The sequence below is a fragment of the Apis dorsata genome, unplaced genomic scaffold (assembly GCF_000469605.1).
Source record: "Apis dorsata unplaced genomic scaffold, Apis dorsata 1.3 scaffold_74, whole genome shotgun sequence".
Classification (NCBI taxonomy): domain Eukaryota; kingdom Metazoa; phylum Arthropoda; class Insecta; order Hymenoptera; family Apidae; genus Apis; species Apis dorsata.
In genome coordinates, this window is record NW_006263372.1 from 681303 (window position 1) to 705388 (window position 24086).

The following is a 24086-nucleotide window of genomic DNA, read 5'->3' on the forward strand; positions in this document are numbered from 1 at the left end:
ATCGGCTTAAGAAAAATATCAATGTTAAACAGTATGTATGATTCATTTGTTTATCAAGAAGAAAGAAAGAAAACGCTGAGAATAGCGATGGCTACTCAATTCTCTCCCACTTCTGCTAGAATTTTTTTTCTTATCAATTCGTATTCGAATATATAATCAAAGATTATTGCTATTAAAATTACTCTTAACCGTGCAACAATTTTTGTAAATATTTTGAAAAGCGATAAGCAATTCTAAAAATATAAATATTTGAAAAATAACAATGCCTTTTAAGAGACTTGAAAATTATTTATATGCAATCTGTGATTATTTTTTATATCTAGATACTTACAAAGTCATAGCAAGGATGAAATAATTAATTAATTTATTGAATATTAAAAAAAAATATTTTACTAAAAAAAATTTAGAGAAGATATTTAAGAATTATTTAAATAATTAAGTTATTTAAATCAAATTAATTTAAATAATCATAGATAATAATCATAGATGTTTTAACGAAATGGTTAATTATAATGATAATAATGATTGATTAAGTTGAAGTTGACACTTTTAATTTTCTGCAAAATTCAAATTCATGATGGAAAATAATGTATATATATATATATAATATATTTTATATTTTATATATATATGTATATATATATATATAAAACTGTCTATAACAATAACATGAATATTAATTTTACAAAATTTTCAATTTTTTGTTTTCTACTAAAATATTATAATAGTCAATTATAATAAGAAAATTTAATCTTATTCTAAGATTTTAATCTGTTCAAAGAAGATTTCTTTTTAATTCATAAATAATGTATTTCATTTACATGATTATTCAATAATTTTTCTTATAAATATTTTTAACTCCAATTAGAAATAACGTAATTGCTATGACTATTTGTTCGCATAGAAAGATATTTAATACAAATTCAATATTTCAATGATGTATCATATATTTCTTATATATTCCTCCATTGCGGGTTAAGCTTAAACCCTAATGTTTTTAATTTTAATCTTAAAAAAATTGCAATATTGGAACGTTTCAAGTCTCTAGAATTCGTCAAACCATTAAATAAAAGACCATAAAACAATATTTTACACTTTGAACGATATTCGAAGCGATTCTCGAACATATCCTCGTTAAATTACTTAAAAAAGTTTTAAAAGACTGAGAAATATAGATAGATAAATAGATAGATGATAGATGAATAGATAGATGCCGAATATATGTATGTAAGAGAGAGAAAATTGAATATCCATTGTCAAGAATGCCTAGATAGAAATTTCAACACGCAGACACGACCCGCTGCTATCAGTCAAAATAGTCCTCGTTTTGCACGATTCCATGTTTCTTCCGACAGTCTGGACAATACCATTTGCCTTTCGGTGGCACCATAATACCGACACATTCGAAATGAAACCATTCAATACGACAGTCCTCGGCATCACAGGCTATCATTTCTGACACTTCGTCATACGGACACTGACAATAACAATACAAATTAACTGGTCGCTCTGGTGCTGGTGGGTTACTTTCCGTCAAATGAGTCTGCATTTGTTGACTGGATTCTACTTCAGAATCGCTAGAATCACTGCTACTATCCGCGGGCTCTTCCGATTCGGTAGGAGAAGCAGTAGTGACTCCTACATTCTCTGGCTGATTTTCCATCGGTCGGTAAGCCATATTCTTCCCGCCAAAAGGCAATCTCGGTGGCAATGTTTTTACGGTCGATACCGGCGTGAAAGAAGGTGTGTCTACTTTTCTCCACTTTACCGTGGGTTGTTTTTCTACTTCGTCGTCGCTAGAATCACCGTAAAATCGTTTTGGTATTCGTTTCCGTTTCGATGATCGCTTATTTTCTGCTTCTGAACCACTTCCACCCATATTTTGTCCTATTATCCCCGCTTGGGATTCGACACCTGCATTCATAGCATGCACATCATTCGTAGACATATTTGATGTTATATTTGATTGCATCAACGCTGGCGAAGAAGCCGAATAACCCGGATTATTTTGGTAAAAAGCTTTAGGAATGTTTAATTTAATGGATTCGACAGTTGGCGTCACATTACGTTGTTTTGCCTTTTCTCCTTTCTTTCGTTTTTTTGTTTTTACTTTTTTCTTTTGTTGGGATTGATCCTCCTCCGTGGCGGCAGGTATCGTGTCCGGAGAAGGAACCGTAATATCTGTATCTGTCAAACCGTTATTCAACGGCATCGTTGATTCTGTAGAAGCTGGAGCAACTGCAGCAAGAAGCATTAATTGATTTCGTTTCTCCGCGAGTAATTTATTCGCAAGTTGTTGTGGATGTTCATCATAAAAGTCCTCGTCCGTTTCCGTTTCTTCGGTTTCTAAATCAGATTCTCTCAATAAAAGTTGCGGCGGACAAACTGGCTCTGCAGGAACCGATGTCGATCCATTTTTATCTGGAGAAATTTCCTTGTTCTCAAGCTCAGTTTCCGCTCCTTGTGTACCTTCTTTTTCCTTTTTTCGTTTAGATTGTTTTTTCGGTGAACCTTCCGAAGTAGAGCTATCCGAATCAGAACTACTACTAGAACTAGAAGAACTGCCGGAAGATGAACTACTACAGCTACAGTTAGTTCCGCAAGAACAGCTACTCGAATCACTATCACTTGATGAATCACTCGATGACGTACTTCCACCTTGTTTCTTTTTCTTCGGACTTTTTGCTTTTTTCTTATTCGGATCATCTTCGTTAGTATTTTGAATTCCGTTACTGTCCAATGGACTTGTTTGCATTTTGTTTAAATAATCTTGGTCCCCGCTTAAGTTTGCTTCTTCTTTGATATTTGCTTTTGACGCTGCATCCTTTTCCTTTTCTTTATCCGACCATACGACACAATAATCGTGATCGGCCAACACTATACTCCTTAGGAACGCTACGTCGGTCTCTGGCTCTTGTTCTTTGATTGCAAAATTATTGGTTGATTCTTTCATTTCTAAACTAGCTGCATACGTTTTAAAATTATCCCAGATACCATCCATGATTTCTGCCCCTTGTTTTTTCTCTTCTTCATTTTGTTCAACTTCTACTATACTGTCTGCAACAGGTTCAGAAGTTACGATTTTTGATTGATCTGAAGATATTGCATTTTCTTCGGTTGGTTTCAATTTTTCAGTATTGTCAGATTCTTTAGTTTCTTGCTTTTCTTCCTCAGAATCTGTATCACTTTCAGAAGATAAGTTCAATGGTGGTAAATCGTAAACATCAACAACTTTTTTCACAGGTTCTTTAGTTTCTTTTGTTGACTCAGAAACATTTGTATTACCATCATTTATACCTGATTTTTCTTTATCTAATTTTTCTTCATTATTCGCTGGTTGTTGATTCATTGTTTCTGTCAAATTTGTACTAACTGGTGGTGGTTCTTTATGAGCATTTTCATGTTTGGTCAATAATTTTCGAGAAATGAAACGCTCAGAGCATTCGCTACAAGCATATGGATGATCTCCGGAATGTAATCTTTTATGCACTTTCAATGCGACAGCTCGTGAAAAACTAGAACCACATTCTTCACAAACAAAAGCTGTAGGTGGTATACAAAAGTGATAAATATGTGGCCACTTTTTTTGTAAACACTTTTTACATAATACACTTTCTGTTCCGTGCTTCCAAAATAAATGTTTTGTGATATCTGGTTTGTTTCTATATGCAATACCACATCTATAGCATAAATGATGAAGTTTATGTTTCCAAACATGGTTGGAAAGACGCTGCTGATTTCCAGTGGATTCTAAACAAACATCACATGCATGATGTCTTTTACGTAAATGTACCATTAATCTAAATGCAGATGGAAGATTTGCCATAGGACAAAGACAACATCTGTATCTGACATTAATATTTGGAGAGTATGTACCAGGACATAAGTGACAAAGTAATTCACTATAACTATAAAAAGTGGATTTACACATAATACAAATTAAAATTGTCTTTTGATGCATCTTTCTGTTATGTAGATAAAGTTCTTTATGTATGGCAGAATGGAATCTACAATGAAAGCATTCATATGTCCTTACATTTGGAATATTATATGTACCATTTGTGCTACTATAAGAATCTAAATTAAAGAAATGAGAATCTATTTCATCAAGAGACTTTTTTACTCTATTAATAAATTGTTCTGGTTGAATAATTATGGCAGGATGTTGAGGTTGAAATTTATGTTCTGCAAGTACATGTAATCCTAATTGTTTACCATTAACTGCTATATGACGTGCGTGATTACAATAAACGCAAAAAGGACTGGCTGCTTCTATACAACGTTTTAATAAATCTTCTATCTCTATACTATCTAAGGTACCATCAACATTAAGATCAATGCAAGGAACATCCTCTCCAGCCAAAATTATTCCATCACTTGGCTGCATTTGAGATTGTGTTGAAATCTCAATCTGATTTTGATTATTATCTTTTGTGTTTTCATCTTGTTTTCCATTTGTATCTATATTAATTGTCTTTTCACCAGCAGTTTCAATTTGATTTTCATTATTTCCAATATTTATATTTGATTCAATTTTAATTTCTGTTTCTGTTTTACATTCATTACTTTCTTCAACTTCCTCAGTTTCTTCAGGATTGCTATCTACTACTGCCAATTTGAAACTATCAGAATCACTGTCTTCATCATTCACTTGATAATTATTACTATTATCTCTTTCCTCTTCAAAAATTTTAGATTCCTTTTCTTCTGTTAATGAACTTTCTGCATTATTATTTTCTTCTGATTTTCTACTAATATCATTTTCTACACTATCATTATTAGTTGCAACAGAAAATTGAGAATTTTTATTAGTACATATTTTTATAACCAAACTTCTATCAGAAGTTTCACTGGTATTGAATGATACTGAAGTCTGAGATTCATTAGGTGCATCAAAATTTTCTTTGTTATCATTTTCATAAATTTTTTCTTTGGACTGGAGATCAGATATATTTGATTCATGTTGAGGACTAAATAATGATCTACTAACTGGACTATGCACAGGACTTTCAGATATATGAGATTGAAAGTCTTCTGTTTTTAATATAGTTTCTTCCATTTTGTCTTTCACTATATTTTCTTCTACTTCTTGATTTATAGAATTTATATCATTTATTTTAGTATTAGTTTCTTCAGTTGAGCTTAAAGATTTTGTATCAAGTTTAGCTGTTTCATTAGAATCCATTTCTGATTTATCAGATGCATTCAATGAAACTTCATCTTTTACATTTTCTTTCTTATTTTTATCATCAAGATTTTCTACATTATTTGTACATCGTGATACTTCCATAATAGTTTCTGTTACACTATCATATGGCATATTATGGCTGGGTGAATTAACAGAATTTAGTTCTGAATTACTTTGACAAATCTTTTTCTCATTTGTTTCTTCCTTTTTCTCATTAGATTCTTCAATATATTTTGAGACTTCCATTATAGTTTCTGAAATAGTATCTTTAGCTATATTTTGTGTTATTAAGTTCTGAGAATTCTCATCCCTGTTTAATGTTTCATCAATTACTTGGCTCTCATTTGACTGAGATACAGCAACTTTATTATTGGTCTTTTTTGCATGAATTATTTTTTGTTGATTTGACATATCTTCCATGTGTTTAGATCTATTATTTTTTATTAATTTCCTTGGGACAGTCTTATTTTCACTATTTACATCCTTATCAAATACATTAGTTGATATTACCCCTGTTTGTGTAGTAGGTGGTAAACCAGAATTTATTTCTTTATTAGTTTCAACAGCTAAACTGCAAGTACTTGCATGTGAACCTGTTTGTCTACATAATGTGCATATAGATGTAGTAATATCTTGTTTAGATGTTGGTGAACAAAAATGATTATAAAAATTATCTGTTTCTGAAAAAACTTTCTCACATGTGCAACAAACTAAATAACACGATCCTTTGAAAGCACCATAAAAATCTTCAACAGATGTAAACGCCATTTCTGGAACACTATGTTTTTTTATTAAATGATGTGATAATCTTTCAGCTTGACCAAACATTCCAAGACAAAATAAACATATATGACGTTTATGTATATCTCTCATATGTAAAAATAAATTCCAATTTTCAAAATATGTGCCACATGCTGCACAAAGATAAACTTTTCTTGTAATTTTAAAATTGGGAGAATGTGGCACTGTAGATGATTCTGATGTGCTGGGCATTGGTGTCATTGTGGAATTGCAAGAACACGAACTTTGTTTTAATGAAGAACACAAATTTGATGATGATTGACACTTTGAACACTTATTTTTTGATGAAGGTTGAAGACCCAAATATTGTGCATATTCTGTTATTTTGCCTCGTTTGATTTCTGCCCTTTTTTCTTTATTATTTTTGGATGAGACATTAGAATGCGGTGATTGTTGTTCTTGCACTATATTTTTTAATGTATTTGTTTGTGTTTCTTGAGCTTGTGCCAAAATACGCTTTTTAAAACCTTTAAACACAATTTTTGATCCTGTACTGTTATTTTTGCTTGGAGAATCTTTGGTTGTAATAGAATTATATTGCAATAATTGCTTTTCTTCTTCTATTACATCAGTATATGTGTTGTCAATAGATGACTTCAATGAATTTCCAATAGAAGTATCTTTAAGTTGTTGTTTTCCCAAAATGCTCCACATATCCATAACTTTACTTTCACCATCTTCATCTTCCATAATAACACTGCTTGGCTACAGTGATATTACCTGCAACATATAAAATAAACTTTAACAAAGAATATTCTAATAATAAAAATATTTTAATAGAAAAGAAATACTTTTTCACATTATAATTAAATTTATATAAAATTATAACAATTTTTTAAATCATATGAAATTAATAAAAAAAAAGATTATAATATAATCGAATGAATGTCAAATTATTTTAAGCAAATAAGTAACTACAGCATCAAGTATTTTATCAAATGTTTAAATTATATATTATAGTTGATTATATGACATTATATGACAATTTAAAAAAGTAAACAATATAATTGGCTTCAAACAAAAATTAGAAATAATGTTTTATAATAATAACATTATTATAAATTTATAAAGCTACCTATTTATATTTATTTATCAAAAATCTTAATTTTTTAAGAATATAATTATAAGAATGAGAACAATTAAATATTTAAAATTATTTTATATATGATTCAAACTATTATATGACAATTTAAAAAAGTAAACAATAATTGGCTTCAAAAGACAACCCATAAATTTAAAAACATTATACATTATTCAGATAATAAATCAAAGAAAATTAAACTTTAGGTTTAAATTATACTTGATAAGGTAAATAAGCAAGTAATATAATACCTCTGATAAGGGTATTACAAAATTGAGCACATGGTATGACATGCAAGAAGCCCTTCGCAGTGATCATCACTCCACGATGACACAGCCCCAAAGTTCCCACAAAAACAGTTTACTACGACGAAATTAGTGTCAAAATAAGACGAATGAAAGTACACACGAAGCCAGGATGCCGTAGTAACAAATTTCAGCAAAAAAGTATTGCTGTAAGCTTTTGTTGCACATAAGAATGATCCCAGTGCAACGAGGGTTGCATACCTTCCGGTTAAATCCGGCTTGAACGAATCTCTTGGAATTACGAAAGAGCGTGTATGGTTTGTAAAATGTAAACGATAAAATTGAACGCTCTTGAAGTGGTACGAAGTGGAGCACCTTAAGTGGATCGTCGCGATCCGCGCCGAAAAGGTTAGTAAAATGGCGTCATATCAATGAGCACAGCTCTGTCCGTGCTTCCAACACATCCCCAGTGATGCCACCTTTTGTCATGTTCCACTGTAGTTTGCAATAGAAGAGGTTAGGCTAAAACCATTGAGAGAAACGGAGACTGCAGTAATTCAGTTTTGTAATAATCAATATAGAACTTCGAATCTTTCTTGAAGAATGTGATTTGACTTGAGCGCGAGTGCGTTGTTGCTTGGCCCACGGCTGTTGTGCAAAAACTCGAAACACGAAACGACGGCATCTCTCGTGGACGTATTCATATACGCCCAACGTAGTGCCTGTGATACCCCCCACTCTAACTCTTAACCTGTGCCAGCAACTTGAAGCGTTAAATTTCGGTTAAAGTCAATTTATTTCTGCGCAAATACTTAAATATTATTAATATTATTTTAATCTTTATCAAATTATTGATAAAGTAAACCAATTTAAAATGAAAATTTCTTATAATTATTTTTTTTTTAAATATTTCTCTTGTTCCATCATTTACTCGAAATAATATATTTAATATACAAATCATTAATAAAATGTATTTATTTTATATATATATATATATATTATATATATCTTATACTTTTTGTTTGCAATGTGAAAAGAAATAAAATAAATTTTTCAAATATAATAAAACATATGATATGAATTTACCAATAACAATATTTTATAGTTTATAATTCACTTTTAAACTAATAAAACATATTTTAAATGTTTTACAATGTTTTATGCGATGTTTTATGTGAATTTTATTATTTAATAAATTTAATTATATTAATTATTTCAAGAATTCCTATACATTAATATTAACATTTTTATCAAAATAATGACATTTTGTATATTTTAAAATTTTTAAATAAGTAAATTAATTTTTAATTTAAATTTATTTTAATAATCATTGCAAATAATATAATATTTATTGGATGTAATATTTAATCATTAATCAAATTTTTTAATAATAGTATAATAATAATAAAAACTGATTATAAACTTTAAATTGTGTAATGCATTATTTAATTCTATTAAAAATATTCTACAAAAAATATACATATGTCATTAATATAACATTAATATAGGTAAATAGAATATATTATAAAAAATTATGATATATTAAATAATTATATTTTGAAATAAGGAAATTGATATTATTTTTACAGTTATCTAAATAGTTATCTAAATTTAAAATTTAAATTTAATTTTTATAATAAAATGTTACATTTTTTTTTATTTATTAAAGTAAATTTATTTACATATATTTATTTATATAATATAAATTTTATTCAAATAGTTTTTATAGAATTTTAAATTAATCAAATTAATTTATATATATATTTATATAATTTTATATATAAATTCATTCATATCTAATATTTTCAAAATATGCAAAGTTTTAATCTAAATTTATGAAATAAAAACTCAATAATAAAAAAATTTCAGAAAACTTACGTACAAGTAACGTATTATAATTTAATAAATTTTATTTATTATTGTTCTATCTAAATAATTTAATCAATAAATCATTTAATATTTAAGTTTTTTTAGAATACCGGTTGAAATAAAATACAATCTATATTTTTTATTCGAAAAACATGTAAAAGAACATTTTCATTGTAATTATTGTAAATGCATCGAAAGGTTCAACCAAATTTCAATTGGTTTATGAACGCGAACATGTTAAGTATGTGCGTTAGGTAGAATGTGAATGCGCCAATGCATAATATACCATCTCATTTATTCAGTATTTCATATATATCATTTGTTGATGCTATCACTTTTTGTGTATTTTTATGTGCTGTCGATTTTCGACCAAACGTAGCGCATATTCTACACTATCAAGATTAAAAGATTGACGGAAAAACGGAACTAGTATCAACGCACCTCATTCACGGACGGTCGGACGTTGTCATTTGAAAACGGAAGCCATCTTGTGGCCGAGCCTCACATATTATACAGGGAATAATAGTTCAACGACTATTTGTTCCGTAAAATTGTACCGTATTTTTTCCATTACGTCTAGACTATGCATGAATTATTGTATCACATGTTTACATAGCCATGGCTGCGACGAGAAAGTTGCAAGGTGAGGAGAAAATGTTTCCAGCATGTTTACATTTAGAAATTTTGTTATGGCCCACTACTACAACTTTGCTTTCGTTCTTCTTTCGCGTTCTGCAGCTCTCTGCAAGTTTAAACGTTTGTATTTGCGATCAGTAGTAGCCTATTTTTAACTCGCGTTATCTATTCGCATGCAGGCTTCTATGCCTGACAGTTGGTACAGGTTGCCAGAGTATAATGAACTAGTGTATTCAGTTCAACTTTTCATATGTTTCTTTAGTATAAGTTATTTTTTCTTGCGTGTACTGTATTTATAAGAGTTTAATACCGCTTCCTTATGTCAGCATAACCTTTAAAATAGTTATACATTTTATTTGCACAATACATATACAACAATTCAAAATATAACATATGTAAAGTTTTCATCGATATAAGCTTTTTAACATAAATTGCTTAATAAACTGTTTTTGTAAATCACTAGTTTTATATTCTTTTAGAGATAATTTAAAAAATTTTTAATCAAAAATAAATTGTTTTCATTATTTTGAATTATATTTTATTGAACCCATTATTATTATAAGTTGATAAATCATAATATTTAAATATTATGTATGAATAACTCATTGAAATAATTATTATGTGATGCATTTTATTACATATAATACATTAAATATAATTAGTGTTTATATGAAGTATATTATAACCAATTATTTATGTTATTTGAAGTATAAACAATTTTATTATAATAATAATAATAATTTTCAATGAAATGATTTGCTTTTGCATTTAATTTAAAAATTTCAATTTGCTATTGAATAGTAACTTTATTATATTAATTAATATATTTTTTTAATTCCAGGTGAAATAGATCGGTGCCTTAAAAAAGTAACAGAAGGTGTAGAAACATTTGAAGATATTTGGCAAAAAGTTCATAATGCTACAAACAGCAATCAGAAGGAGAAATATGAAGCAGATCTCAAGAAGGAAATCAAAAAACTCCAGAGGTTACGTGATCAAATTAAAACCTGGCTTGCATCAGGTGAAATTAAGGATAAAAGCACACTTCTTGAATATAGGAAGTTAATTGAAACTGTAAGTATTATATTCTAATAAAGAATTAATATTATTAGAATTATCATAAATCATTTGTTGTATATATATTTTTTTTTAGCAAATGGAAAGGTTTAAGGTTGTGGAAAGAGAAACAAAAACAAAAGCTTATTCAAAAGAAGGTTTAGGAGCAGCTCAAAAACTTGATCCAGCTCAAAAAGAACGGGAAGAAGTTAGTAATTGGCTTGCAAATTCTATAGATGCTTTGAATCTTCAGGTATAAAATATGGTAATTTTTAAATAAACAAGGAAATATTATTTTAAAAAACTACAAAATATTGATAATTTTAATGTAGCTGGATACATTTGAATCCGAGATAGAATCATTACTCGCAGGAAAGAAAAAAAGGTTAGACAAAGATAAACAAGATAGAATGGATGAATTAAAAGCAAAACTTGATAAACATCGTTATCATATTCGTAAATTGGAAACATTGTTACGTATGTTGGATAATATGTCTGTTGAAGTTAACACTGTAAGTTATGTACTATAACATTTGATTGCTTTTTTTTAAAAAATTTTTGAAAATTATTTAATTTTTATTTTCTAATTTGTTTCACAGATTAAGAGGATAAAAGATGATGTAGAGTATTATATCGAATCCTCACAGGAACCTGATTTTGAGGAAAATGAATATATTTATGATGATATTATTGGTCTCGATGAAGTTGAACTGTCTGGAGTTGGTATTCCCTCATCAGCAACTACAGATAGTAATAATAGCAATGAGACTGGAGGTACACCAACCTCAACTAATTCTGGTACTTCACCTATACCATCACCTCCATTAAGTTCTACCATGCACAATCATTCAAGTGATAGTTCCACAGATAATGATAAAAAAACAAAGGTATATAATTTTATATAAAATCATAATATTGATATTTTATTATATACTATATTGATAACTACAATAATAATAATACATGATGAACAAATTTTTATTATATATTTTAATTTCAGCCTGTGAAACCAACAGCAGTCAGGCCATTATTAAATTCACAGGCGAGCATTCCAACCACGGGAAGCACTGCCACCATAAAATCGAATTTATTATCAAGCAGCACTCCAAGCAAAACCATTCCCATGACACCTAGCCATAGCTCGCCTAGTTCTACAAGTAATCACATTGCTACAACTAATGCCGGCAATTTTGCTACAGTAGCTGCTTCACATACTAATTCTCAAGCCATCCATTCTACCTCTAGTAAAACATCTTGTAAGTATTTATAAGTTATAAAAATATATATAATTTATTTCTTTAATATGTCAATTATCAAACAAGTTTAATCATTAACAATAAGATTATATTTTCTAAAATTTACAGCTCATAGTAGTGAAAATGGTTTATTATCATCATCGTCCACGTCTAGCGTTACCTCGAATGTGCCACAAACGATCTCGCAGCAGCACAATAATCCAGCGCCTATACAGACGACACATGTGTTGCATAATCAACAAAATCAGAATCACAGTAGTGAAACGGAAATGACAACGCCGATTCCACCATCTTCTTCGCCTCAGTCATCAGTTAGCAGTAGATCTTCACCTTTGCCCGCAAATTCCTGCTCGCCAGCGCCATCCACTGCCAATGGTCTCATCCCTAAGCTTCCTGATGGCATGTCCTCTTTGAAATCTATAGCCCAACAAGTAATTGTCCGAGCAGGTCTGGAAATACCGCCGTCCGAGTCGAACAGAAACATCTTTGACAGTGCTAAGGCGAACAATAATAACAGCAATGCTACTTCGGAAGCACACATTCCTCCTCTACTCGGTGTTGCGCCACTCGGACCAGTACCTCTACAGAAAGAACATCAGTTGCAGTTCCAGATGATGGAGGCTGCTTACTACCATATGCCTCATCCATCTGATTCTGAACGTTTAAGATCATATTTACCAAGAAATTTATGTCCTACACCTCCTTATTATCAACAGGTATCATATTATTTATTTTTTGAAAATGTAATAATATAATTTTTAGTTCTTTTTTCTATTTTTTTGATTTGTATTTTATATAACAGGTCCAACTTCCTCATTCTGATACTGTGGAATTCTTTCAACGTCTTTCTACTGAAACGTTATTCTTCATATTTTATTATATGGAAGGTTCTAAAGGCCAGTACCTGGCTGCAAAAGCTCTAAAGAAACAAAGTTGGAGGTTTCATACAAAATATATGATGTGGTTTCAAAGGCATGAAGAACCAAAAGTGATTAATGAGGAATATGAACAGGTTAATAACAAAAGATTGATTTAATTGAAATTGATTTTAATTATTTTATAAGTGAAATACATTATTCAATATGTAACAATATACTATGTGAACTTATTATGTACATATAATTGTTATAGGGAACCTACATTTATTTTGATTATGAAAAGTGGGGACAGAGGAAAAAGGAAGGTTTTACATTTGAGTACAAGTACTTAGAGGACAGAGATCTGAATTAACAGTTTTGTTGTTTGTGGAGTCTCCGAATGCACTATTTCTGTACCGGTATTATCAAAAATCGAAAAGACAGATTTTATTTTTTACAATTCTATATTTTCACAAAATATAATTTTATTTATTGGTAAAGAGTATCTCAGAAAAAAGTATATGAAACAAAAATGAAAGAAAAGCTCGTGCATAGCAAGCAATGAAGATACTTCATTATATTTTGACATTGCGATATTCCTTTTCGAGAAATAGAAAAGCAAAACACGAATCACGCAATTGAAAGAAACAAAAATGCAACTAATGGAGTAAGTTAATCGGGGACAGTAAATTGTAACCATAAAAAATAATGAATGAAAAGCACCAGAGACACACTTTTAATATTTTAGTGTGTGGTGTGTGATACAAGAGGAAGAAGTTATACTCGCTGGCGACTGACTCTGTAATACCAGTACAAACATGCGTGCGGCCCATCTGCCGTTTAGCGGTAAGGTGGAGGGCGCTCATGCTATGGTATGTCTTAATGTTAGATTATAAGTAGCCTTTTTGTATAAAGTATATTGAGGTATAAAACCCTTAAATTGAATTACTGTACAGAATGTGTAGAAATAGTGAATAATAATATTATGGAATATATTTTATTTCTCATTTAAATGAAACTTAAGTTGTTTCAGTTTTTGGCATCTGACACATCTCTGACACCTTGCATTCAGAACATTCCATCCATTAGATTTCTGCCCTCGACCAGGTTACTTATAGATACGTTCTAACAGTTTAAACACGAATCTTGAACTCGTCGTCGAAGTCAAAATAGCTATTTGATAATTGATTTAGCTATTTCTTTAATTCAGGAAATTTTGGTTTAATTCTTTTTTAACAATTTTTACGTGCAACGTATGTTTATCGAATGATGATTCGTGATAATTATTGTGCATATGTATTTATAAAATAATAAAATAGAGAGAGAGAACGAGAGCGAATGAGAAATAAAGCCATATTGTACGAATTTATTTATTATAAATTATCGATATTATGTCATGTGCGATAAAGCATCTGTGATTAAAAAAAAAAATAAAGAGAGACTCTCTCGGTAGTTTGATATGTATATATATATGTATATGTATATATATTGTATATGTATATATATATGTGTGTGTATATTTCCTTATCTTTTTAATCTTTCTTGTTAAATGATGCAGATAGTATCGATATTTAAAATAAATAAATTCAGACAAAAAGCTTTTACTTCAAAAATTGAAGTGATCGCCTGCACACGTGTTATTTATCACTAAAAAAGCCTTCGACAACGAGATTAGGCATATTGCATTCGTTAGTAATAAAAAAAAGTTGAGATTTCTCACCTGATCGATTTAGCTTTACGATGATGATTAAACTTATTGAACAAAGAATAGATATATTCTAAGCAAATACTCTTGTTATAAATGAAATTGCGACGACCACTATATTTGCATGATAGTATCTACCCATTAATTTTTTTCAATTTACTTCAAAGATAACATTCGATGACTACATCGAATAATCATATTTCTTGAGAATACGAAAAATATTATAGTAAATGTTGATTTATAAGTTGTAACGTGTTTCAGATTTATTCTTAACATATTTTGCAAACATTTTGCAATATGATTATATCAACAATATCAATGACCCTTCAATGGTGTTCATTATTTTAACGTATATCGAAGGTGTCATGCTTGTTACATTAATGGAAGTTAGATGGATAAGAATTGCAATTTATATTACAGCATTTTAATTAGCATATTTTAAAGTGAATACCACATACAAATTGAATCAAACATTTTTCATTTTATGCATTTTATTACATTATTTTTCAATGCACCTTTGATGAAAATCGTTTTACAGTCTGATGTATAGAAAAAAATATAATGTTATATGCGAAAGATAAAAAATAAGAATTTGTTGCTACTTTATACAGTTGAATATTATCGCTTTTATATATAAATGTTGCATTTTAATTATAAAAGTAAAATGGAACATTATTGTTCCTGGATATTTTGTATTATGAAACATGTAGAATATTTTATTTTCTATAGAAATTTGAAAAAAAAAAAATTAACGAATTATATATTTAAGTATTTCCTAACATTTCTGCATTTATTACAAATTTATTATTTTTTCAAAATATTAAATACTTTTAATCTTTGTCTCATATTTTTCAAAAAATAAAATTCTGCTTTAAATTATTTTATAATTTGGTAAATTGTAAAATCATTAGTCTCTTATTATTAACAAATAATGCAGGAAATTTTAAATGACAATGATTAAAAGATTGTGATTTTGAATGATTTAGAATTTATACTATTTTTATTTGGATAAAGATATTTATTCATTGCAAATAAATTATTACATACAGTAATGATACTTTAAATATTAAAGAATTTTATTTTACTATTTCTGAATATGGTTTTCATTTGTAACTTTTTTATTGAGAACTATTTGATCAAGTTTATTATATAATAATAAATTCATATAGCGATAATCATCAAAGGAAATCATTTTCAATATCTTACTGAAGATAAATATTTGAATGTTGCAGAAGGAAATAAAATGTGGTTTTGTAAATCAATAATTAATTAAGGATCTTACAAATTGAGTTTGGAATAGATACATGAGATATACATATGAGGGAAATGGTGGTTTGATTTATAAAAACAAACAAATAACAATGCCAATAAAAACAAATACTATCTTGCATTTCTATTATTTATTAAGAAAAAGTAAATATACTTATGTGTGATAAAACAGTTAAACTGTTTAAAACCTTTTCCCTTGTTTTTTCTTTTTTCCTTTTATTCTTTTTCTAACTCCTAAAGATTGTTCTGTATCATCTTCATCGTCATCTTGTCGCTTCTTTCGTTTACCTATTTTTTTACTGTCCTCGATGTCTTTCATTTCCTTAATAATACCATAGCGTTTGTAAATATTATATTATTATATTATTATTATAATTATTATCAATAATATAATTATCATAGTAATCAAATAGAAATAATTAATCTTACCATTTTCACAATACGTCGTGCTTCGGCTACTCTTTCTTCAAGTACCATTACTTCTTCTTCTTGAGTTGAATATAATGGTAATTGTTTTGATATTAACTGTTCTATTCTTTGATATAATTCTACATCGTATTGCGTTACGAATGTTATGGAACGACCAGAACGACCAGCACGTGCAGTACGTCCAACTCTATGTATATAATCTTTACTATGTGTAGGTATATCAAAATTTATTACAATATCCACATGCGGAATATCAAGACCTCTATAAAAAAAAATATTATAAATTAAAGATAATATTTTTATAACTAAGTAAATATATTTACTAAATAATATATATTTACCTGCTAGCAACATCTGTAGAAATAAGTATAGATCGATTTTTTGCTTTAAATTTAGTAAGTGCTGCTATTCTTTTATTTTGTGACATTTGACCATGTAAAGGGACAGCAGTGAAACCCAAATTTCGCAAAAGAAGGGCAGTTCTAACTGTGTTATTACAAGTTGCACAAAATATCATAAAACTATTACCTGCTAATTCATTTAAGATATGTACAAGATATACATCCTATAACAAAATTTTATTATGAAGAAAAAAATTTTAAATATTAAAAAATATTAAAATTAATCAATTATTTTGCACCTTGAATTTGACAGGAATAAAAATGTAATATTGTTGTAACTTTTCAACGGTTTGATATTTTGTTGAAACTTCTACTTTAACAGGATTTCGTAAAGATGCACGCTGTAATTTTTGCACCTTTTTGGTCATTGTAGCAGAAAACAATAATGTTTTTCTTTCTCGAGGAATTACTCTTAAAATTTTATCTACTTCAACTTCAAAATCCATATTCAAAATTCGATCTGCTTCATCCATGACCTTTTAATATTGAAGTGATAAATATATTGAATTTTTTAACATATATAATACAAATATTAATGCTTACTAAGAATTTCAAAGAACGTAGACTAAAACCTTTGGTGTTTTCCAAATGATCAACTAATCTTCCTGGAGTAGCAATTAAAATATGTGGTTTTTTTGCTAATATTAATGCTTGGGACATCATATCCATTCCACCTACTATTACTGCACATTTTACTCCAATACTTGATCCTAATACAATAATATAATTATATTATATTATTATATTTATATTATTTTATTTTATTATAAATTATATTATAAAATATATAATTTATTTTTTACCTAAAGCTTCAAACTGTTCTGATATTTGAAAAGCTAATTCTCTAGTGGGTGTCAAAATTAAAGCAAAATATCTTTGAGGATTTTCTAAAAGTGCTTGTAAAATAGGAAGAGCAAAAGCAGCAGTTTTACCAGAACCAGTTTCTGCTAATCCTATTATATCTTTACCTGAAATTATTTATAATTTCATGTTTTTATTTAATAATTATAATTTTTTATTTTAATAAATATATATAATTTTCTCAATTTACCTTCAAGTGCTAAAGGAATAGCTTCACATTGAATTTTTGTAGGTGATTTCCATTTCAGATCTTCACATGCTTTACATAATACATCTACAATACCCTGTAATAAATAATAATATTATATTTCATCTATATTGTATTTTCAAAAAAATTTTTTAAAAATATTTATTCATAAATAATATATATATTTATATATAAATGACAAATATAATATATATATATATTAAGTAAAGTATATACATTTAAAGAAAACATAAAATATTTCTTATTAGGTTAAGTATTTGTTTTTTGTAGATATTTTTAAACTTACCAAATCTTTCCACGTTATTTTTTTTAAATTTTCTTGATCTTGTTGTTCTATTAAATCATTTTCTTCCATTTTTGAATTATCAATGTATAAAATTAGTATATTTATATTTATAATTTTACATAAATTCAATATTAATAATAAGAATTATTTCTTTTTCATCTTAATGAAAACATAACCTAGTTAATATAACCTCGTGTATCTAACATTTTTTTTCTATTATATTTAATGAAACTTTGTGTCACAACAAAACAATCATAAACAAACTACAGAATAAATATAATATTCAATATATTTTTTTTTTCATGTCTCAAAAATATTAAGAGTAACTATACAGATTAAATATCTCTATCTAATGATAAATATAGATAAATGCAAATAGTAGCAAAAAGACACAGATAGATTAAAAATTGTGAAATCAACGCCATCTCTAAAGTAAATAAAACATAAATAATAGATAATAAATAAAGAGAACAAATTATAAAAAGAAAATAAAATAGAAATAGAATAAAAATTGACTATCAATTACTATTTCTTGAAAACCAAAGATATTTGAAAATAGAATAAGTTAGAGTTAAAAGTTAGTTAGAGTAAAATTAAAAACTAGCGCCATTTCTTCAATATTTTTTGAAATAAATTTTCAACATTTGAAATGATGCTGATAATCATTCTTATTCTATCTCTATTCTTTTTCTATCTTTTATTCTTCTTGTCTATTATTATTCTCTTTGTTTCATTCATTACTCTGGATATAATGCTGCTTTTCGAGTTTTTATCTTATCTGTGTTTTTCTTCTTTCCTATTTACTTTTGTTGCCTATATTTATTCTCTATATATTCGAGAATTTATGCTATTTATCTTAATCTGTCACATCTATTTTGTATTTTGTCTATGGTATCATAGAAATGTAACGAATAATAGATCTATTGTATACTTAATCTATGCTTCTATCTTAGATGCAAGTGCAAAATTTTTTGAAAAGAATTTCATTAATATTAATTTTTCTAATGGTAAATATAGGGAACGTGCCTCATTTCTTTTATTGATTTACTATTTTTTTAATTAGAATCCAATAAAAATTTTTCTATTTTCATTGTTCAGTAAATAATTAATTATATTTTAAGTTTTTCTTTAATTCTATTAAGAATAGAATAAATTCCTGTATAATTTTTGTTTTTTTTTATTGAAAAAGTTTATCGAAAATACAATTATTTATTATTATTTATTTTATATCTAATTTAAATTGGATATCTTTTTTATATTATATAACACAGAGCGTGCGTAAAATGAAGTTAGGAATATCATCGTAAGTGGCGCTGGTATATTTATTATCCCATAATGGCGGTTACGATTTATCGTGTATTTTGTAATAAGTTTACTTAAAAGAAGTTTATCGAAAATTTTATCTCTTGCTCTTCATCGAGTTTTCTGTATGAACGTAATCAGCGATAGTGATGTCATCGTATACATTTTCACAAAAAGTGTTTACACCTATACCTCCAGAAAAGGGTAGTTTTCCACTCGACCATGAGGGTATTTGCAAAAGGCTTATGATCAAGTATATGCGCTGTTTAGTTGAAAATAATAACGAAAACACGATGTGTCGTGATATTACAAAAGAATACCTTTCTTGTCGAATGGATAATGAGCTTATGGCACGAGAAGAATGGTCTAATCTTGGTTTTTCTGACGAGGTCAAGGAGACATAACAGCAGGGATTTATTACTAATCGATTGTCGCAAAGTTGTAGATCACTGTTTTTGTCACTTGAATGGTATTTATGAACTTTTTCGCTGGTGATTCTTATTTCATCTTAGATAAAATTTATATGGATTTTAGAGTGAATTTGTAAATTTGTAGTGACATATAACTTATGTATGTATTTTATGAATTATAAATAATACATGCATTTATTCAATATGATTTTTGAATAATGATACAATATTAGTAGAGAATTCTTTTTAATATCCAATCCAATTAAAGTGATCTCAGTGCAGAAAAAGGCTTCAGAGTAAATATTAAATATTTAAAATAAATTAATAATATAAATATATTCAATATAGAAATCTAAGGGGAAAAGAAATCATTAATAAAAGTACTTTTATTGAATGTAATTTATTGTTAATTGATGTGATTTAGGTATCTTATATCAGATGGCCTAAAATATTTAATATAGCTATAGCTGTAAAAGTTAAGCTCATTTTATCTTGATATCATCTATAGAAAAAAAATAAATTTTATAAATAAAAAATATAATATAAACAACAAATCATTAAGAAGGAAAACAAATATAAATTTGTGAAAATGGCATGCACCTTTAAAAAAAAGATTTTAATTGGTTGTACCGGTAGTGTTGCAACAATTAAATTACCACAATTAGTAGATAAATTATGGCGTAATAATTTTGAAGTGAGAATAGTGGTCACTGAAAAAGCTAAGCATTTCTTGAAAGAGGCAGAACTGCCTCCAGGAATTCAAGTTTTATCTGATACAGTGGAATGGGCTGCTTGGCAAGACAGAGGTGATCCTGTATTGCATATTGATTTAGTGAAATGGGCTGATTTATTTTTAATTGCTCCATTAGATGCTAATACTCTTGGTAAAATAGCTAGTGGTATATGTGATAATATATTAACTTGTGTTGCACGTGCCTGGGATCCATTAAAGCCTTTGGTCTTTTGTCCTGCCATGAATACAAAAATGTGGGAACATCCTGTTACTGCAACACAGGTATATGTTATAATATTTAAATAATATATTATTTTTATTATATTTTCTTTGCAACAATCGGTATGAATCAATATAGTTTTAATAAAAATTATTATATATTGTAATTAAATTTGATTATCAATTTTGTTTTAGATAGCTCTATTGAAGTCTTGGGGATACAAAGAAGTTGCATGCATTTCTAAAACTCTTATGTGTGGTGATGTAGGAATAGGTGGAATGGCAGAGGTAGATACCATTGTTCAAACTACACTAAGGTTGCTTAATCCTTGGGACCCATATTCTCCACCGGATATGCGCCTTTAATATCAAGAATAAAAATAAAATATTCAACGAAGCTTTGTTGTCATACAAATAAAATGGAAATATCTTACAGAAAATGAAAATTAAAAATAAAAAAACAATCGCGTACTATGGTGGAATTCAAATAATTTATGCTCATAGTAAAATTCGAGTTCAACAAGTTTTAACTTGTAAGATTACGCTTTCCCGAATACACTGTAGTCGCGATATTTTGTTGCTCAAATGAAATGTCTAAAACAGTTGTGTTAAGGAAAGTGAGCAAAACAACCGTTTGTCCACTCGCCAAAATAAAATATAAAAACTGTAAAGATATTCTGTTAACATATCGTTTAAAGTTGATCCAGTAAATAAACATGTATGTTTTTGTTAAATACATGAGTTAAATGATAATATATTTAAAGATTCCCTTGATTTTTTTTATTTAATATATTAAATTACAACTTGATTATAATCATAATAAAGAAGAAGAGTTTTAAATATAAAAAAATTGAATCAGGACAAGTCATTTATTTTTAAAATTTTTCGTCAATTATTTAAAAATTACTTTATTAAAATTATTATATATATAATCAGTATAAGAGAAGTGTATGTTAAAATTTAGTCATGTGTAAATTGGAGCGCATATATATAATACACGCTCGCATTTATACGCGACTTTACATAAATATCACAGTTTACAAATGTTTATTAAAATATACTATAAAAAATATTCCGACAAAAAGAGTTGATCGTGTCGATGCGTTGTTCGAAGCCATGATTTTTGATTTTCTTGGATAATTTTCGACATCATTGGTTTCCAATTCTCGTGGACAACCCATCCAAACTGGTGCTGATAATTTTTGTCTTTCGTGTGCAACTTTCATTCTTTGATCATCGAATTCCCAGAATCCTTTACCTTTAAAAAAGTATGTTTTACCTAAAAATATATTAAAATATGATAAGTAATATTTTATCATTTTTACCATCTTTATAATTAGATTATACTTTGAAAATGATAATATATATAAATACTCACCATTTTTCCATTGAAAAACAGCGTCGATATCTGTACCGATACCAGCAAACATACTTATATTTCTCGGATAATCAAGTTCTACGTGATTTACAGATTCATCAAACCTATGTTAAAAATATTTATATATATCTTTATATTATAATTTTAATTTAAATTATAACATTATTACAATTTTTATAATATTTAATAATTATATTTTTTAATACCTCCAGTACATAGATCCACTAAAGAAATATGTTTTTCCATTGTGTCCCCAAATCATTGCTCCATCAATCTTTTCTAATGATTCTGGTAATCCCAATCTAGTCAATGGTTTCGGATAACCTGGTTCGAGATTGTTAGCATTGAAAACGTAATACCTTTTACCAATAAAAAATACTATTTTCTTGTCTGGCCTCTCGTAAACTGCATCTACATGATCGATTTCTTCAGGTAGATTAAACAAGCGTGTGATTTCCGCTGGATATCCTTCATACAATCCTTGGTCACCAATTCTCCATAAATACTGAAAGAAATATATTATATAATTATATATTACATAAATATTAAAATTTGCCCTATAAATATTATTTAATTAATCAAAAGAATAATATAATATAAATAAATATGATATATAACTGAATTTATGTGGATGTTTCTTCATTTTGTTTATTATTATTTATTTCTTTCATGAATGATTATGTCTTATTATTTTGTGTATCATTAATTTTATTAAATGATATAAATCATGGTAAAACACATAGATAATTGAAAAAATACTGTTTTAGGAATAACTATATATTTGTTATCAAGTAAGGAGGAAAGTAAGGAGTTATTGTTATAAAGAAAAGTTTAGGAATTATTTCTAAGTGATAAATATGAATGATAAATATGAATTAAATAAAGAAGAAAAGATTTTATTTTATTTTAGTTAAATGTATATTATCGATATAATTTATATATATTTATTTAAGTATGATTATATTTCAGTATTATTTCATTTAGAAAGAATTAATAATTTGATTAAAATATTTCCATTATTTTAACAATCAAAAATGTAAAAATTTTTTATATTATTTTTTATATTTTGTTGATTTATCAGTAATGATATCAAATGTTTCATGAAAGCATTAATGATAATGATAAATTTGCGGCTAACTAAATAGAATGAGAATATATTTAGATATTCATAGCAATTTATTTAATACTTACTCGTCCTTTGAAGACAAAAATTTCCCTACGAATAATGCTGATGGCATCATAACTCGTATCACATTTATCCGGTTTGTCGTTCCTTGGTGCCGGTGGTGTGTAACGATGCCTTGGCCTTTGCGTGTACGGCGTTCTCATAGTTGTGGTAGTGGTGGTAGTAGTTGTAGTAGTAGTAGTAGTAGTTGTAGTGGAAGTCGTGTGATGTTTGTGAGGTTTGTGAGGCCTCTGAGGTCGATTCTCCGGCCTCTCTGGACTCTCTGTTCTATAATCCGGCTTTTGAGGGTAGTGATCAGGGCGTCGAGGCCGATCGTCGTTTGGATAGTGATTCGGCCTGGTTGGTCTTGTTCTCCATGGTCTATAGGTCGTCCCAACGCTTGTTGTAGTTGTTCGAGGTGTTGTAGGTCGTTCCGGAGGTGGCGGCCCACCTGGTAGATTGGCCCAGAGCCTCTCTTCCGGTGCACCTGTAACATGATGATGACTCGTCAAATAAATATACTGATTATATTGATTTTATAGAGATCATTAGAATAAGTAAATATGTGATTGAAAATTTGTAGTTAATTAATATGTGAAAAAATTTTGATTGTGATAATTATAAAAATAAATTATAAAATCAAGGATTTAAAATTTTTTTCAGCAAAATATTTGATTAATAGTTGCCCAATTTGTAAATGTATATGAATAGTTTAAATTGATTTGCACGAA

At 27.9% G+C, this 24086-nt stretch overlaps 6 protein-coding genes across 10 annotated transcripts in view; 3 read left to right on the forward strand and 3 right to left on the reverse strand.

The window, feature by feature from the left end:
• Positions 1 to 796: 796 nt before the first annotated feature.
• Positions 797 to 8177, reverse strand: LOC102679315. Of its 2 annotated transcripts, none has more exons than XM_006610446.2 (2): positions 7322 to 8177; positions 797 to 6709 (listed from the first exon to the last, which is right to left on the reverse strand). In XM_006610446.2, exon 2 carries the CDS (start codon positions 6677 to 6679, stop codon positions 1307 to 1309), a length of 5373 nt encoding a protein of 1790 aa, XP_006610509.1. In that variant the 5' UTR covers positions 6680 to 6709; positions 7322 to 8177; the 3' UTR covers positions 797 to 1306. The 2 variants fall into 2 exon arrangements, with proteins under 2 accessions (XP_006610509.1, XP_006610508.1); XM_006610445.2 differs by having other exon boundaries at positions 7577 to 8175.
• A 1211-nt stretch (positions 8178 to 9388) lies between these two features.
• LOC102679529 (CCR4-NOT transcription complex subunit 3) lies at positions 9389 to 14420 on the forward strand. The gene is made up of 9 exons (XM_006610447.1): positions 9389 to 9827; positions 10662 to 10894; positions 10974 to 11129; positions 11209 to 11388; positions 11476 to 11763; positions 11877 to 12132; positions 12241 to 12848; positions 12935 to 13144; positions 13264 to 14420. Exons 1-9 carry the CDS (start codon positions 9803 to 9805, stop codon positions 13360 to 13362), a joined length of 2055 nt encoding a protein of 684 aa, XP_006610510.1. The 5' UTR covers positions 9389 to 9802; the 3' UTR covers positions 13363 to 14420.
• Positions 14421 to 16074: 1654 nt separating this feature from the next.
• On the reverse strand, positions 16075 to 18517 carry LOC102679774 (probable ATP-dependent RNA helicase DDX47). The gene is made up of 8 exons (XM_006610449.2): positions 18149 to 18517; positions 17845 to 17938; positions 17597 to 17761; positions 17337 to 17503; positions 17033 to 17269; positions 16734 to 16957; positions 16393 to 16654; positions 16075 to 16285 (listed from the first exon to the last, which is right to left on the reverse strand). Exons 1-8 carry the CDS (start codon positions 18215 to 18217, stop codon positions 16145 to 16147), a joined length of 1359 nt encoding a protein of 452 aa, XP_006610512.1. The 5' UTR covers positions 18218 to 18517; the 3' UTR covers positions 16075 to 16144.
• Positions 18518 to 19408: 891 nt separating this feature from the next.
• On the forward strand, positions 19409 to 20172 carry LOC102679897 (cytochrome c oxidase assembly protein COX19). The gene has a single exon (XM_006610450.2). It carries the CDS (start codon positions 19600 to 19602, stop codon positions 19852 to 19854), a length of 255 nt encoding a protein of 84 aa, XP_006610513.1. The 5' UTR covers positions 19409 to 19599; the 3' UTR covers positions 19855 to 20172.
• Positions 20173 to 20422: 250 nt separating this feature from the next.
• On the forward strand, positions 20423 to 21575 carry LOC102680036 (phosphopantothenoylcysteine decarboxylase). Its single transcript, XM_006610451.2, has 2 exons — positions 20423 to 20875; positions 21008 to 21575. The coding sequence occupies exons 1-2, from the start codon at positions 20450 to 20452 to the stop codon at positions 21176 to 21178; spliced, it is 597 nt and encodes a 198-aa protein (XP_006610514.1). The 5' UTR covers positions 20423 to 20449; the 3' UTR covers positions 21179 to 21575.
• Positions 21576 to 21702: 127 nt separating this feature from the next.
• LOC102681800 (matrix metalloproteinase-2) overlaps positions 21703 to 24086 on the reverse strand; it is a 119405-nt gene continuing 117021 nt past the window's right edge. For all 4 annotated transcript variants that reach the window (XM_006610460.2, XM_031508109.1, XM_031508110.1 and 1 more), the window contains 4 exons: positions 23382 to 23842; positions 22397 to 22695; positions 22191 to 22294; positions 21703 to 22091 (listed from right to left, as the gene is read on the reverse strand). In XM_006610460.2, coding sequence (XP_006610523.1) covers positions 21850 to 22091; positions 22191 to 22294; positions 22397 to 22695; positions 23382 to 23842 — 1106 coding nt within the window. In that variant the 3' untranslated portion in view covers positions 21703 to 21849. The remainder of the gene's footprint in view (positions 22092 to 22190; positions 22295 to 22396; positions 22696 to 23381; positions 23843 to 24086) is intronic.